This window comes from Vespa crabro, chromosome 2 (genome assembly GCF_910589235.1).
Source record: "Vespa crabro chromosome 2, iyVesCrab1.2, whole genome shotgun sequence".
Classification (NCBI taxonomy): domain Eukaryota; kingdom Metazoa; phylum Arthropoda; class Insecta; order Hymenoptera; family Vespidae; genus Vespa; species Vespa crabro.
Window position 1 is genome coordinate 17,716,313 of NC_060956.1, and position 16,703 is coordinate 17,733,015.

The window sequence follows — 16,703 nt, forward strand, 5'->3', positions numbered from 1 at the left end:
GTTAAGAAAAGTACGATATTGAAGCGTTATTATTTAACGGCAATACCGACATCGATCGTAAATATAATTTGATGTTAAATTCATAATAAAGGAATTATATGCGTTTCTGTTTAAAACATTGGCTTTAAGCATATATGTATATATATATATACATATATATATATATATATATATATATATATATATATATATATATATATATGCATGTGGAATGAAAAAGGAATCGGAAATGTGGAATATTGTAAATTAACGTTCATTAATTTTTCAATAATATCGGTTTTTATTTCATGTTTTGAAAGAGATAAAAAATTAACTACGAGCGAACGATCACAGTTGTATTCTTGGTGGATTTATCTGTCAGCGTTAGTGTTTCCGTCTCTTTTTCTTTTTTTTTTTTCTTTCTCTTTTCTTTTCATTTTCTTTTTTAAATTAAACATACCATCATCAGTCGAGAGACGTCCTCTAGAAATATTGAAGATAGTAGCTATTATATTACGAGATAGCTTGTGGATTTCTTTTCATTTTTCTTCGTCTTCCCTTCTCTGAGAGAAGGGAAGATTTTTTTCTCTTTTTTTCGGTTTTCTCTTTTTTTTTTTTTTCTTTAATCTCGTTTTTCATCCTTTATATTGATAATAATCTTACTGTCGTGTTTTAAGAATTAGGTCATAACGTCGATTTTAATATTTCTTGCTTGTAAACGGCTATAAGCTTCCCTTACAATTATGCTGACATATCAAAACTGGTATATTTTAATTTAAATTGAAATATTTCATGAATTAATTCTATTATTTATTTATTCTTTTTTCCTTTATTTTTTTTTTTCTTTTCTTTTCTTTTGATATTATGAATGAATCCGCATTTCTTCAAAGAGATGTATCAATATACGTGAATTTCTCGTGGTACTCTCACATCTTGAATATTTAAAAAAGAACGGAAACGATTAATTAAGTAAAATAAAAAATTAATCTGTCTCGTATTCCTTATTTTCTTTTTTTTTTCTTCTTCCATATTTATTCAAATAAATATTTCACAATACAAATTGAATTACTCGTTATAAATCTCAGAAGAGAAATTCTTTATCGCTATGATCTTATTTAATTTTGATTGCCTCGTACAATTTGTTTTTAATCTCTTCTATTCAGTTTATTTTTTTTGTCACCCTTCCATTTACTATCTTTTCCCTTTCTTTTTATCTCTATTTCCCATTTCTATAGATTTCTATTCTATTCTAATTTCTATTCACCATTTAGGTTCAGAGAAATTATTATGAAAACTTCAAACAAAAAAAAAAAGAAGAGGAAGAAGAAAACAAAATACATATATTTCTTTCTATAATAATATAGTTCCTTTAAATTAATAAATTTCCCTTAAATAAATCCTTTAATTGTTAATTTTTGTAAAATTTGTTACAGATGTAAAGCTTTTATTATGCATGATCAGAACGGGGCTAAAGACCCCCTTTTTGCGATTCTAATGGCATTGACAAAATAAGATTAACCAGGATACAACGGATAACAATGGGAATTCATGTTGAATCGATTATAAGAATCCGAACTCCATTATAGATATCAACGAAGCCATTTTTGGAAACGATACGAAGAGAAAAATATTTCAGATAAGGAAATCGACGGCACATCAAAGGAGAAAATAAAAAAAAATATATATATATATATATACACACATTAAAGACGCGTCGCGCGACTTTAATCTTTTATTCGAGCAAAATTTAATAAACGAGAATAATGTAGAAAAAGAATCGCCTAAACTGCACAATAAAGTTTAATGTAAAACGTTACATGTGACCAGAAGCGAAGACAATCCTAGAACAAAGTTACCTAATTAGCGAATACTTAAGCCGGCAGTATAAATGCGCGAAAAAAGATTATCGTGCATTAATTATATGTAAATAAATATCTATATGTATACACGTACACTATTGCATAAATCTTTATCGAAAGTTAATTGTTAAACAATAAAGAGAGCACATATACGCATACATACACACACACACACACAAACACACACACACATACATATATATATACATACATACATACAGACACGCACATAACTGTCCAAAAGAGAAAGAAAAAGAGAATTTATATTATATTTAAACATTGTTGATCAATAGTAACACAAGGATATAATAATATTATTAATAAATATAAAAGTCTACGCGCGTACCTATTCGAGTCGAGTGTTACGAATCTTGAAAGCTATCAAGTGATAAAGGACAAGAAAGAAAGAAAGAACGAAAGAAAGGAGAAACAGAAAGAGCACAGTGTGAACACCTAAAGGGAAGAGAAAAAAGGAAAACGGGAAAAGGGATATGTGAAAGGGAACATACGTATACTTGCTGAAAAGGAAGTCTCGAGTGTCGATCTAGGGAAAAGGGAGTGAGTTCCTATCCGGTACGTCCACCCTTTTAAAGTGCGTCAATTTATCCACGGGAAAAGAAGAGGAGAGAAAGAAAGAGAGTTAAATAAAAACAAGATAAAAGAAAGGGGCAAAAAACTTCGGTTAGAAAAAGACAGGTAAATGCGTTGAAGTTCAGGGAGAATAAATGACGTTTTTTAAGTGAACGTAGAACGTTCTCTTATTTAATGAAAAATTCGTCTTTTATTGAGAATACGTGTTTAAATATTGAAAATGAGGTTTACGTTGTTTTAATAAATAATTGAAGTATTAGACGATTTAAACGTGATCGTGAAATTTATTTACGGAAAACAGAACAAAAGAAGAAAAAAAGAAAAAAAAAAAAAGGAAAAAGAAATCAGTATCACTGTAATTTCGAAATGAATCTTGAAGTTGAACTTATAGCTGGAGTGGTCAAAGGTGGTTTACCACCGGCTCATCTACCATCTCCAAGGCTTATCAAGATATTTATTGCTGGTGAAAGGGATGGTGAGTATTAACTTTAAAAAGGAAATAATATTGGAAAATAAATTAAAGAAAATTAAAGAAAATAATATTGGAAACGTTATATGTACAGTATAATATAAGAAACTTAATAAATAAAACACATAAATAAGGATCATTAATTTAGTTTGAAGAAAACCATAGATCGTAGATCTCGATCGTTGTCAGTAAAATGGAGAATCGATTGAGACGATAGAATTATACTTGAATTCTCGAAGGATAAGTGCATCCTTTGAGAGACTATAGAATTACTTCAGTCTAATCTAATTAAATCGTTTGCTCTTTTCTTTGTTCGCTATTTCTGACGTTAAACTTCCTCGATCACACGCATGATAACTTTCTTCCGTATTTGCTGATCAAATTTCTCGTATTCTACGTGAAATTCGCTTCAATTATTTTTCTTTAAATGGAAGCAAATTACTTAAAAATATATTAAATATATATTTTTCGTTCGCAATGAAATTTTACAAATAAAAATATTAATAAAATAATAATTCATTCATAGAATTCTCTGCGGAAAGGAGACAACTATTGGAGGTAGTGGGTCCAGAACTACAATCGATTTACGATGATATGGGAATTGAGGTATATTATCCCACAAATTAACACTAATTTTGGCCAGATTACGCACGCTCGAAATATTCATTATATTAAATCAATAAATTCCCAGTTGGAAATACTTTACATCATTCTGTAAATGATATTACGAGGATCATTTGCAATTCAATTTTGAAAATGAAATTAACAATAGTAATTATAATGTTTTCGATGCAGGTATTGTTGGTTGATATGCAATATGGAACCAACAAAAACCCAGATATCAATCCAAGGCTGGCAGAATTCTTTTTAGAAGAAATAAATGCATCTCATCGGCATTCCCGAGGTTGTTTTTTGCTGGTGAGTTTTTTATTTTTCGTCAAATAATCGAAAGATATATGCTTGTAAAAAAATTAATCCGTTGATCTTTCTTCTCTTGTTAATGTCTGCCCGTGTGTATTGTTATTCTTAAAGCTACTGGCTGGATCCGATTACAATACAGGTTGGGTACCTACCAAGTTCGAGGAAGAAACTTTCCATGCTCTTCTCGGTTGCTGTTCCGTGTTAGACGAGTACTACGTGCAAGATGGTCGTTATTATACATTGAAAGCTTCTAGGTAATGCGCAACTCAGTTTCGGTTGAAAAATTACAGAACCGTAAAGGCATCTTATATAAACATTCTCTCTTCTACTTTTAACTTTTTGTTCAGATTGTAACTTTCCTTCTGCAATTTATTTCCTCTGTTGATTATACACCTTTCAACCTCTTTCACTTCAAATTCTAAAAGATTTTAGTTTATCTTCACAAAAAAGGAAACATCTGTACTTGTCGGAATAATGTATTCGCAACGTTATTATATATATATATATATATATATATATATATATATATATATATATATTTTTTTTTCTCAAAGTTAAAACGATATTAACGGGACTTTTTAAATTAATTTTGCATCGCACAAAGTGCTACTTTCTATTTGACGTGAAAGAAAAAACGTGATGGAAAATCTATTAAAATAATGTTGCCTCGGAAATCCGTACGTCCAACTAACTGATATGCTAATTCAAAAGTTGATCAAAGTTGCATGCATATTTATAAGCTTAACTGAAAGCTTTGAGGTTAGAGGTAGGGAGAAAGGAAAGGACAATAGTAATATGAGATTCGTGTATTTCATAGACACATTGAAAAAATGTATCGTTACTTATTTAAATCAAAAGGATTTGAATGAATAAAAAGAAAATTTTATAAATAGCTTTTATCGCACTCGTAAAAATATTGTTTCGTCTGTTACGTTCGATCGACGTTAACTTTAGTAGAACTTGATAAAAGTCCTGATTTAATTTAACTTGACTGGTTCCAATGTGACCGCAAGATAAGATGAATCGATGCCTTGCATGCTGACCGATAGTGTGGAAACGGCACAAGACGATTGGCAATTGGCGCAGGAATCGAATTTGAGGAAAATTTTAAAAATCGCAGCCGAATCGATAATCCTTGACCAACCAGACAATAAAGAAGTTCAAAACGTGTTGAAGAGTACGACGGAACGACAATTGGAATACGGCCTAAGTAAATCTTTATATTTTCTTTTGCAATCCATTTATTTTATTATTTGAGGGACAAAAACAAATCGAAATCTGCGAATAACTTTCTAGATCTTGATGAAGATGGGAATGGAATTATGGCTATTATTAGAGATTGGACTGGTAAAGATGTTCCGAAGGTCAGTCCCGGTGCTATGAGCTTCCGGTCACACATTGAGTCGTGTTTACCAGCTGAAAACGTGATTCACCTTGAGGTTGACTATAAAACAGACGGCATAGACACAGACAACGACACCCATGATAATTACTTGAATAAATTTAGACGATTCGTTCTTGAGAGACTACAAAATTTAGTTAATGCTTCGATAGAGATCGATCCGGAGATTAAAAGTCGAAAGAAAATGGTTCAGGAAGTTTATGCGGAAAGTATGGCGCACTTGTCGTTGTTGCGTGAAATAAAACCCGCCGAGGAGGATGACGAATCTATCGCGCGCATAAAAAAACTTTTAATATCTGGCAAGTTTTCTCTGTTGGTTTAAAATAAATGTATTGATACTTTGATGCTGAAAAAAATTTCGCTACATTATTATTATTATTATTATTATTATTATTATTATTATTATTATTATTATTATTATTATTATTATTATTATTATTATTATTATTATTATTATTATTATTATTATTATTATTATTATTATTATTATTATTATTATTATTATTATTATTATTATATTATTATTGTTATTATTATTATGAATTGTTTTAGGAATGGATCAAAAACATGGCCCTATTTTAATATGGGGTCCCAAAGCTTCTGGGAAATCTTCTATACTTGCTAAAATATATGAAAGTGTTCCAGAATGGTTCGGTAAACCGACTTTCAGAGTTGTACGGCTCTGTACGTCGACGCCAAAGTCGGCTTATAGTTTAGAGCTTCTACGGATTTTGTGTGAACACATTGGCTTCTTATCGGGTAACAACGACGGTAATCTTCCACGAGATGCTTCCTTCGATCCTTTGTACTTGAATAATTGGTTCAGTCAAATAATGCGTGGTATTGAAGCACAACCTTTGTCCGAACAATTGATCGTTATGGTGGACGATTTGCATCGTCTTCACCCTTTGGAATGCGATATCGTTGCTGCTTTATCGTGGTTACCATTAAACTTGCCCCAAGGAATACATTTTATAGCGACGACTACTGTACCACCCGAAGCATTACGGCTGACGCCACTTCAAAAAGAAAGACTCCGAAGCAATGAAATACTTATTGAATTGTCTGACAATCGATGCAATCTCCCAGATATAGAATCAGCTTTAGACAATCTGGAAAAGCTTGTCGGTCCAAGAGCAGCAAATAAAATTGGTTCGCTTTTAGCATGCGCAGAATACGGTCTCTCCGAAACAGAGATTCTCGAGTTAATTATGCCCACGGGAGGAGATGATCCATTATCTTTAACATTGGGACAATATAATTTTGCTACATGGTGTTTAGTCCGAAGAACTTTGACTCCTTTATTAAGGGTTGGTAATATTATTAAATTTATAATATTAAAGTTTTCTCATATATTATTATAATATACAAATGTATTTATTTACGTAATAAAGGTACGAGTAATGAGCGGCAGATTAATGTTTGGCTGGCGTTGGTTAAGTCGTGAAGTAGCTAGGAAGAAATATCTTTCGGATCAGGATGTATCGAGAATGTGTCATGCAGAACTGGCAAATCTATTTTTTGCGGAAGAAACCGAAGATAGCGAGGAAAAATCACCGCAGGGCCCTGTAGAACCACCCGCAAAAGAGACACCTTTCCAAAGCGCTCCGCAATCGCAAGATATTACATATACTCTACGACACGTCGAAGAAGCGTGGCTTCATTTGCTACGAGCTGGCGATGTTGATAAACTCAAAAGATTAGCTGTCTGTGCTTTTGATTTTCTTTTAGCTGGTGTACAAATGATTTCCGTGAGTTATTTGCGATGTGTACTCGAACATGCAAGGAGATATCTTTTGGAAAGAGATTTGGAGTTGGTATATTATGCTGTTAGGAAATCAAGCGATGTACTTACTAGAGATCCGCTTCAGCTTGGAGCACAACTTATTTGTTGGCTAAGACCAGTTGCAGATGATGGTGGAGATCTTGTAAGAGATTTATATGTTTGTTTTTTTTTTGTACTTAATATAAAAAACTTTTTAACGTTAATCGATCATATGTTCGTACAAAGGTAAGCAGAATGGTCATGGCAGCAATGGCATGGTGTGATGGCTATACTGCACCTCTTTTAGTTCCTCTAAATGGTTGGCTTCAACCTCCTCTACCTCTTCAAATTCGTGCGTTGTCTTGTCCACAAGGAGTCCGTCTAGTCGAAGCTGCTCCATCGGGTCAACACGTCGTGGTTGTTCCACCTCAAGGAGATGCTCAATTATGGCACGTTATGTCTGGTCAGCTAGTACATACTTTTAAAGGTATTAATTATTTCGCACGTAACTTTTTCCCTTTTTCATGGCAACGTTCAAAAAAGATTCATGAATGATTTATAAGAAATATTATATTTTAGGTCATTCTAGTCCGATATCATGTTTAGCCATTACGCATCAATCTCAATATCTACTTACTGGTTCTGAAGATACCTCCATTATAGTTTGGGATATGAAAGAATTATCATTGAAACGACGAATTTGTGAACATATAGCACCTGTTCTTACGTTAACAGCAGCTATAAATAATTCCATTATCGTGAGTGGTGGCGAAGATTCTAGTATCATTGCAACTAGTTTACTTACTGGCGAGGTATTAGTAAAAATTGATCATCACAGAGGACCCGTTACTGCAATACGCGTAGATTCAGCAGGAGAAGTTCTTGTCTCTGGGTCAACCGATGGAACAGTCTGCTTATGGTCTTTAGAAACATTTACTCTTCTCAACAGCATAACATTACCTTCTCCTGTAGCCAATCTCGATGTATCGGCAGATTCTGTCTTTTTGCTGACTGCTTGTGAAGATCAGAAACTCTATTTAAGATCATTAGCTACTGGAACGGAGATACATACATTAAGAGGACATCAAGGTCCTGTTAGAAGTTTATGTCTTGCTAGAGATTGTAGAAGAGCTATTGCTGGTGGTATAGAGGGGAGAGTTTCTGTTTTTGATATACATAGTGGTAGACTTATTAAAACGTTACCTGCTAACCCTTCTGCGGATGTTACATCTGTGAAGGTAATTCTAAATCTTTTGTAATATACGTCGACATAGAATAGATTAATTTAAACAAATTTGATATATATATATAGGTTACTGAAAAGGATGATTTTCTTATTACTGCTGGAGGAGGACGTGTAACCTACTGGAGTTTCCGGGGCGAGGAAGCTCCGTCAAAACCACAAAAACTTGGTAAACAAGAATCACTTCAACCGCACACCTCACCTATATCTTGTTTAGATATATCTAGAGATGGTGCAATGGCAGTTACGGGTGGTGTCGATTCTTTAGTAAATTTATGGCAATTAAATACGCATGAATTAATGTCAACATTAGAAGGTCATATAGCAAGTGTTACGTGTATCACTTTTTCTGCGTCTGGATTATTTGTAGCGTCTGGTAAATATAAATAGATTATTTATATTTATAATCTATGCCTTTATAAATGAATAAAAGAAATTTCGTTATAGGTTCGGAAGATAAAACGGTACGTGTTTGGGGTTTAACTTTGGGCCTTGTTGTAGCGACGTTTAGACATCAAGCAACTATTACTTCTGTCATAGCTATGTTAGATGGTAGAAGAGTTGTCAGCTCCGACAGAGCTGGAACTATTAGAGTATGGGCCGCAGATAGTGGAACCTTGATTCAATCTGTTTGTGGTCCAGGACGATGTTTTGCTGTAGCCGCCGACATGAGGTATTAAAGAATTCTAATGTCTTTCGAATAAAATTTATGATTCTTTAATATTTCGACGAATTTATATTATTTTAGATTTGCTGTTTGTGGTACCGGGGATAATCAAGTTCGAATAATAAGTCTGGGAGCTGGCCCAGAAGAGAAACGTCAAGTTTCTCATTCACAGGATATTACGTGTTTGGTAGTAACGCCTGATTCACAATCTCTTATTACTGGTTCTAGAGATATGAGTCTAAAAGTGTGGCAACTTGCTGGAGGCAAATTATCACAGGTCAATAAGAGATCAAGGATATTCAAACTGAGAAGTTAATGTTTTTGTAAAATCTATAAAATGACAATTATTTTATAGGTGTTGGTCGGTCATACCGATCATGTCACTTGCGTTGCAGTAGCAGTTCTTGATAAGTCTATCGTTGTGTCCGGTTCTCGTGATGCCAATTTGATTGTATGGGATATAAATACTGGGGCAGACTTGCACACTCTCACTGGTCATCTTGGTTATGTAACTTGTATCAGATTATCCGGTGATGGTACTTTAGCAGTTTCTGGTAGCGAGGATAAAAGTTTAATAGTTTGGGATACGAAGAAAGGCACTGCTTTAAATTCTATTATGCTTCATGTACCAATTCTTGGTGTTGAAATGTCTACCGATTGTTCGAGATTAGCATTGCATTTATTAGAACATAAATGCATGCCCATTCTTTGTCTGCATAATACACCAGCGCAATATGTTAAACTTCCACCGTACGTTGCTCCGAGAGATTTACGACCACCTGGTCCTAAACGTCCTGCTAGAAGGTTATTGAAAAAAGAGGTTTCTTTGGATACATATACATGGCAACGGAAGTACGGCCATCTTACAACAGGTATATGTTTTACTTAGTTATTTCTTTTTTACTTACATTGAATGGATTAGACTATAAATATTCGACTTTTTATTATCTATATTAAGGTGTAACGGTATCAACTGTCGAAGAACGATTGAAACGTCGATTCAGTGTCAGTGCTTCTATGGAGGAAATTAGTAAAGCTGGTTTAGCTGGTTCTCAACCAGGCTTAGGTCCAGAACAAGCAGCACTGGCTCAGTCTCAACATTTTGATCAGTTGGAAGCAATTTGGAACAAGCAATCTCCACCTCCCAGACCGCGTGGTTTAAGAACTTTGTCAAAACAGAGTTCTCTTCAAACCACTCGAATATCCGACTCTGAAGAAGAAGGTAGGCGTGCCATGTCGTGCATCGCCTCCTAAACACATTCTTTATTATTTGCTGTTAGATCACATAGTCACATAGTAACGTAGTTTGTATTGTTTTTATCATAGTTTGAGCAATACAATATAACAGTGCTTATATAATTGCGTTATAGTGCTTCTACGTGTCATTAGTGGTGTTTTTTGAATATATTTATTAAAGACATATCGTAATTGATATTATTAAAATAATTATAAATATTAAATCCTCTAATGATACGTAATATTAGCGGTGGCTCTTAGATATTGCACGTTTTGATATTATGTTAACTCTGACTGTTAAATCTGTCTTCCAATTCGTTGAGGAAACGAGTCGTCGTTATCGAAACAAAGAATAATGGATTTTATTTTTTTCAGATTTGAATACCTACGTTATAAATGTTTCTGTATAAAGTATTAATCGTAGATGTACTTCCAAAATGAATTAGTTTATATCTTAAATATTAGTGGATTTTAATGTGTAAAAAAATGTGCGAATTAAAAATATATTCGTTTTTTTTTTTTATAAGTTATATATTTTGCTTTTTTTTGTAGCGTGTTATCATTTATCGAAAATATTTGCGAAAAAGCATAATCATCATTCATATAGATTTTAAATTAATCTTAAATAACTTCAAAGTGTTATCGTCTGAAAAAATCTATTTGTGTGAAAAAAAAAGAAACGCGAAGTTAATTTAAATGCCGTAATAATAATAAAAACAAGAAAAAAAAAAAAAAGAAAAAACGGAAAAAACACAAATACTAAATTACTTTTATTTTCTTTTTATTTCGTCACAGTAACAAGTAGTTATGTATATTGTATGTAAATTATAGTCATTGATCAATGTGATTAGTAAAATTGTATGCATCCTGCATGATGCAATATTGATTGCAAAATTTTTGTTGCAGATATTTATAAATTATTGAAATATTAGCATGAATTTGATAAATATTCGGATGATTATTTTATATTGCGTATTAGATAATAGAATATTTTAAAGTAATATTTTTGTTTAGATGTCTGCGAATGCTTAGATAAATTAGTTCTTCAATTTATTTAAACAATATAAATGTGTATTCAGATATTTGTGGACACTCTATTACAGATCTTCCAGATTAAAATGAATTCCTTTGAAGGAGACGGACAATTATCTAGGATAAAGAGCCTTTAGCTGAAACCTATACACCTATCATATTCTTTCATCCTTCGACTATCAAGTATATTCTACGTTAAGAATACTTTATGTCCGTACCTTTAATGAATTAAATAAAGGTACCAAAGTCGATAGATATTAGAAAAAGGTGGGAATACGTAAGATTCATTGATTTTCTTTCCAAATAAGTAATTATATATAAAGATGTACCTATTATCTCTTATCGACAAAAATAATTATTTTCTTAAAAATTATTTACAACATATATATATATATATATATATATATATATATATATATATATATATATATATATATATATATATTCGTTATTTTCATATTTTTCTATAAAACAACGGCTAATAATTTATATACATTTTTATGTTCACCGATGAAAATTTATAAGATCTCTATTGTCGTTCTTTTAATATATGATTATATATAAGTAACGAATATATTTGTGGATTCGTAAGTATTCATAGAAACGCACATTATTTATTATAAATATATTTTTTTTTATTTCTTTACATTGTGTATAAACATACCATAGTTTTTATTTCTTCTTTCTAAGATTATAAAAAAGAAATCTTTTGTAGCTCGTCTCTATAAAAATATAGATTAAGTAATTTAAATATAGAAATGATAATACTCTTCTAGTAAATCTATAATTCGATTTCAGTTAGATCTTATCTTACATAATAAATAATTATAGTGCATCTTTATTAGGAATATTAAGTAATATTATATTTTGTTATTAAAAAATATCGAAAAACTGATGCTATATAAATACGTTGAAGAAATAGCTTATTTTAAATCTAATCGTAACCAATCGATAAAGTATTAATTGTTATTTATTCGTTGATAGTATTCTGATAAAATTTTCCATGCTTTGGGCGCCATGAAACCTTCTGGTGGATTTTCCCCAGACTTCGCTAGATCTAATACAAATATTGAAATATATTTAATTTTAGAAATAGTTTCACATAATCCGATCTTATTAGCATTTTTTTTGTCTATTGATTTATCTAAAGGATGTTATAAAATATTCAAACTTACTTCGCATTTTTGTTCCTGAAATAAATATAAAGTCATCATGTCTTTCGGGATCATAAAACGTCATACTCCTTTGTTTTATGTCGTAAGCAGCTACTCGAAAAGGTATAATCTCAAGGTTTTGAAGACCAGGAGCCATCGAAAGTACTTTAGCGCCATGGGTACTATCATATAGATTACCATCAGGTGTAGCATCTTTATTTGGATGTGGTATACCGGCAGGATCTCTGCCAACGATATAAAAGTTAGCACCGGCTATTAGTCTACCTTTGGCATGCCATTGTACCTAGAAGTAAAAATTATGGGAATAACAATGTATAATTTTATATTTATTAATGTAAGTTGTTTATGAAGCGATATAATATATAATAAATATCCTTTTACTTCTGTTGGTCCGGCATAAGACATGGGACTAGGGAATATAGCTAAAATCGTATCCTCGTGTAAGACATCATCTTCGAGGACAGCTTGATGTTGTTTTATTCTGACTGCTAAAGGTACATCGTCATCTTTCGTCCACCCACCCAGAGGATGTAAAAGAAGAACAGGTTTACGATAACCACGTTCGAGCAAACGTTTTCTTGTATCCTTAAAAATATCATTATTATGTTTTATAAATTTGAAATTTTTCGAACGAATAATATATCGTATTTTGTAAAATTTTTACCTGCATAAGAAGAGCATGTCCATTGTGTATAGGATTTCGAAGTTGAAAAGCGAATACCGCATCTGCTCCCATTTCACGACACTTTTCTCTGATCTCGTTAGGAGTCAATCTATATTCATCAAGACCATCGTTCCATCGTATTTTTTCAATTACCTCGAGTTCACCACCGACCAACCAATCACCGGATTCATATATCATTTTTATATAAGGATGACCAATATCATTCGTGCCAAATATCTTCGAACAACGTTCTTCCTTTCGATGAAAATAAAATTCCGGATTTCTAAGAATTGCCAGATTTCTTCCATTGTATTTCAGTGTCAAAGATTTAACGTTCTGACAACGTTCCTTATCGTCAACGTTAATAGCAAGAACTATTGGGATCGATTGATTGATCTGTACGCCATTTTCCGTTAAACAGTTGAAATATTGAGACTGAAACATTAACGATAATTTTTCATTCATTGCACAGATAAAGAAAATAAGAGAAAAGAAATTAATGGATAGAAAAGTTTACTTGTAAATATTGTTTCTCCTTCATGAATCCTTTAAGCGGAGCCGCCCAACCTTCAGCAAGAACTTGAATCCATTGAAGATCTACTTCGTTGATTTCGATCGCTTGTAAATTTTCCGCCTCCTTTTGAACATTCTCGATCATCGATTCAGGAACAAATAATTCATGAACAGATCTTCCCAATCCGTACATCTTTGGTATGATATTACGATTTTCGAGAAATTCAATGACCCTCGCCGTAGATTCCTCTACCGTTGCATTTTCCGTATTAACAACGAGATCAGGCTTAATAGGTATTTCATACTTTTGATCGATACCGGTAAAAGCCTTGATGATACCAGATCTAGCTTTCTTGTAAAGACCTTTTACGTCTCGTGCCTCACAGATCTTCAATGACGCGTTAACGAATATCTCGAAGAAGGGCAATTCCGAATCTTCGTGAATTTTTCGAGCCATTCTTCTGTCCTCTTCGAAGGGTGAAACGAAGCTACATAAAGTGATTACACCTCCATCGGCGAATAACTTAGCCACTTCGGCCACTCGTCGGACATTTTCTTCCCGATCCTCTTTACTGAAACCTAAATTTCGATTCAAACCAGTACGAACATTATCACCATCTAAACCATAAGCTGGTATACCCTGTAAAATATTTTTATATTTCAATTTATAATCATCGATAAAACCTATTTGATTGGTGATCTATTATATTATATCGATACTCTACCTGGGATACAAGAAATTCTTCTAACTTGAACGATATCGAAGTCTTTCCAGCTCCAGAAAGTCCAGTCATCCATATAGTACATCCACGAAAACCGCGAACAGTACCAACAGCTTGGCCGCGTTTCGCTCTAGACACATGATGAGCTTGTGAACTTACATTAGTTGCGATTGTCTGTAAACATCAGGACAACATGATTTATATCTATGGATTTTACTTCTTCTTTAATTTGTAAAGTAAAATTTCTGAAGGACGTACATCATTCCTCTTTACATTTTGGGACATTACTAATTCATATAATGTATATTTACATTATATATGTATATATATACGATCATAGAAAATTAATTGCGGTTAATGTATTACCTGTCTTGCAGAGTTTTGATTTTCTGTTTTTTGTCGAGTTAGGATTCCCATGATCACTGAACCGAAATTTTATAGAAATAATAGTAAATTCTTCGATAGAAAGGAAATACGAAAATATAAAATTCGGATACAATCATAAGAATGATTGATCTATGTCGATATAATGTATTTTATTCCTATTGATGTTAAAGTTCAATGGAATATTAATTATCTTGCATTAAGCTTCCATTATTGATTGAACTTTTATTGTTTAATATTGTATTTTAATGCGTGATATTGATTCAATTTGATTGATTATTATACGGCGTAAAAACTATACAACAATTTAGAATAAAGATAAACAATTGAAAAAGATCTTGTCAGTCCAATCATTATATTTATACCGTGTAATTTTCAAGTTATTAATTTGAATTATTCGATCAAACGATAAAAAAACTTAAAAACTTAATCTTTTTACGCTTCTTTAATGAACAAATTTTTAATCTTATTATACAATCTTATTTTTCTACACAATTACACGTCCACATCACACCTTGTACAATTTTGAATAAAACGAGTTAACAGAAATTTAATTGTTATTCGTCTAAATTTTGCTTACGAATTGCATTCCGCGTTAACCGTTGATAAACTAAACAGTGTAGAACATGACTGTGGTTCGTTCGCGAGAAAGTTAAAAGAAAGTGACTTTCATTGCTAGCAATGCCTACAACAGAGGAACCAGTTCTCTTCAGACATCATTGACCTCCAAAATACTGAATTCTTTGAGAGATGAAATACATTATCAAAAATTTATCAAAATTTAGATAACTTATTTTTATAAATTTAATCATAGTAATTAGATTATATTTTGCAACTTTTAGTATATAAATTATAGTTTATTTAATTAATAATACGTTTAAAATAGAGTAATTGATTTTCCCTGGTTTTTTTCTTTTTTTTTTTTTTTTGTTGAATGATGATAACAACAAAACATAGATGATAGCCTCAGTATGTTAATAATATCGTCATATTTGTCTCTTTCTATTCAACAAAAAGAAGGAGTTTAACGTTTCTCGATAATTATTTCACTACCATTTGTATTCACAGCTGAACAATTAATCGTTCAACTTTATACTTGTTACATTTCTTGATTTACAATAAGACATGTGTTTTTCTAATTTTCAGTTGAAATCAAATATTGATTTTTCTTTAAAATTATCAAATATATCGCACGATGTGCACTTGCTAAGCTGTTTATCGTTAAACATAAGCCCATATTTTTGAAACAATTTTTAAAGCCATTTATTTAATAGTAAGAATAATAATTGATATATATATATATATATATATATATATATATATATATATATATATTTATATTTATCATGCAATTTTTGCGATAAATTTATTACAGAATTTGTTTTTAATCTCCAAATGTCTCTGTGTTACATCGATTTAGAGAAAAAATTCAAATAAGAAATGACATTTTTTTGAACGCGAAACAGTACGTTGATTCAACGATATAATTATAAATATATCTTAAATTAATAAATGTAAAACTTATCTATTTATTATGTACATATATCAAATTTATATAAGATAATTGTGCGATATTAATGAAAATTAAACACTTTAGTCTAAAAGTATAATCTTATCTCAATGTCCTTGAGAGACAGTTCAAATACAAACTTACCATAATCAGAGGAAACAATAAGGCACGTGTCAGTTAATATGACTTATCAACTAATTCATTATTAAGCAACCAATTTATTTATTAGTCAAAATAACTGCAATATGCTGGTTTAAAGTCGTTGTTGTTTAATATGATTTTTTTTTTAAATAAAGAGAAAGGAAATATAGATCTATCTAAAAAAAAAAAAAAAAAGAAAAAAAAAGATAAAAGACATATCTTCTTACTGAAGAAACGCGAAATTTTACGGCGAGAGTAAAACGATATCGTGGTGGAGACATATTAAAATTGGATAAATAAAAATATATTATACAACGAACTTTATATGTTATATATTATATATAACATATAAGTTATTTTTTTATATATTATATAACGAACAGTAACTTACACTTCTTTTCATACCGTTGACAAGATTACATTTTCCATT

The 16,703-nt window shown here is 31.4% G+C and overlaps 2 protein-coding genes across 7 annotated transcripts in view; one reads left to right on the forward strand and one right to left on the reverse strand.

Moving 5' to 3' along the window:
• LOC124421868 (protein qui-1) overlaps positions 1 to 11,519 on the forward strand; it is a 51,511-nt gene extending 39,992 nt beyond the window's left edge. For 3 of the 6 annotated variants that reach the window (XM_046957543.1, XM_046957544.1, XM_046957545.1), the window contains 15 exons: positions 1,413 to 2,904; positions 3,425 to 3,504; positions 3,694 to 3,816; positions 3,931 to 4,073; positions 4,869 to 5,029; positions 5,116 to 5,520; positions 5,774 to 6,531; positions 6,616 to 7,149; positions 7,233 to 7,473; positions 7,566 to 8,224; positions 8,299 to 8,605; positions 8,677 to 8,902; positions 8,978 to 9,173; positions 9,252 to 9,768; positions 9,855 to 10,891. In XM_046957543.1, the coding sequence (XP_046813499.1) occupies positions 2,796 to 2,904; positions 3,425 to 3,504; positions 3,694 to 3,816; positions 3,931 to 4,073; positions 4,869 to 5,029; positions 5,116 to 5,520; positions 5,774 to 6,531; positions 6,616 to 7,149; positions 7,233 to 7,473; positions 7,566 to 8,224; positions 8,299 to 8,605; positions 8,677 to 8,902; positions 8,978 to 9,173; positions 9,252 to 9,768; positions 9,855 to 10,150 (4,755 nt within the window). In that variant the 5' untranslated portion in view covers positions 1,413 to 2,795 and the 3' untranslated portion in view covers positions 10,151 to 10,891. Of the gene's footprint in view, positions 1 to 1,412; positions 2,905 to 3,424; positions 3,505 to 3,693; positions 3,817 to 3,930; positions 4,074 to 4,832; positions 5,030 to 5,115; positions 5,521 to 5,773; positions 6,532 to 6,615; positions 7,150 to 7,232; positions 7,474 to 7,565; positions 8,225 to 8,298; positions 8,606 to 8,676; positions 8,903 to 8,977; positions 9,174 to 9,251; positions 9,769 to 9,854; positions 10,892 to 11,235 lie in introns of those variants that run through there. The other 3 variants (XM_046957547.1, XM_046957548.1, XM_046957549.1) reach the window with 3 other exon arrangements.
• A 295-nt stretch (positions 11,520 to 11,814) lies between these two features.
• LOC124421871 (bifunctional 3'-phosphoadenosine 5'-phosphosulfate synthase 2-like) lies at positions 11,815 to 15,460 on the reverse strand. Its single transcript, XM_046957552.1, has 6 exons — positions 14,242 to 15,460; positions 13,521 to 14,156; positions 13,004 to 13,438; positions 12,721 to 12,924; positions 12,340 to 12,622; positions 11,815 to 12,221 (listed from the first exon to the last, which is right to left on the reverse strand). The coding sequence occupies exons 1-6, from the start codon at positions 14,308 to 14,310 to the stop codon at positions 12,124 to 12,126; spliced, it is 1,725 nt and encodes a 574-aa protein (XP_046813508.1). The 5' UTR covers positions 14,311 to 15,460; the 3' UTR covers positions 11,815 to 12,123.
• Positions 15,461 to 16,703: the final 1,243 nt, after the last annotated feature.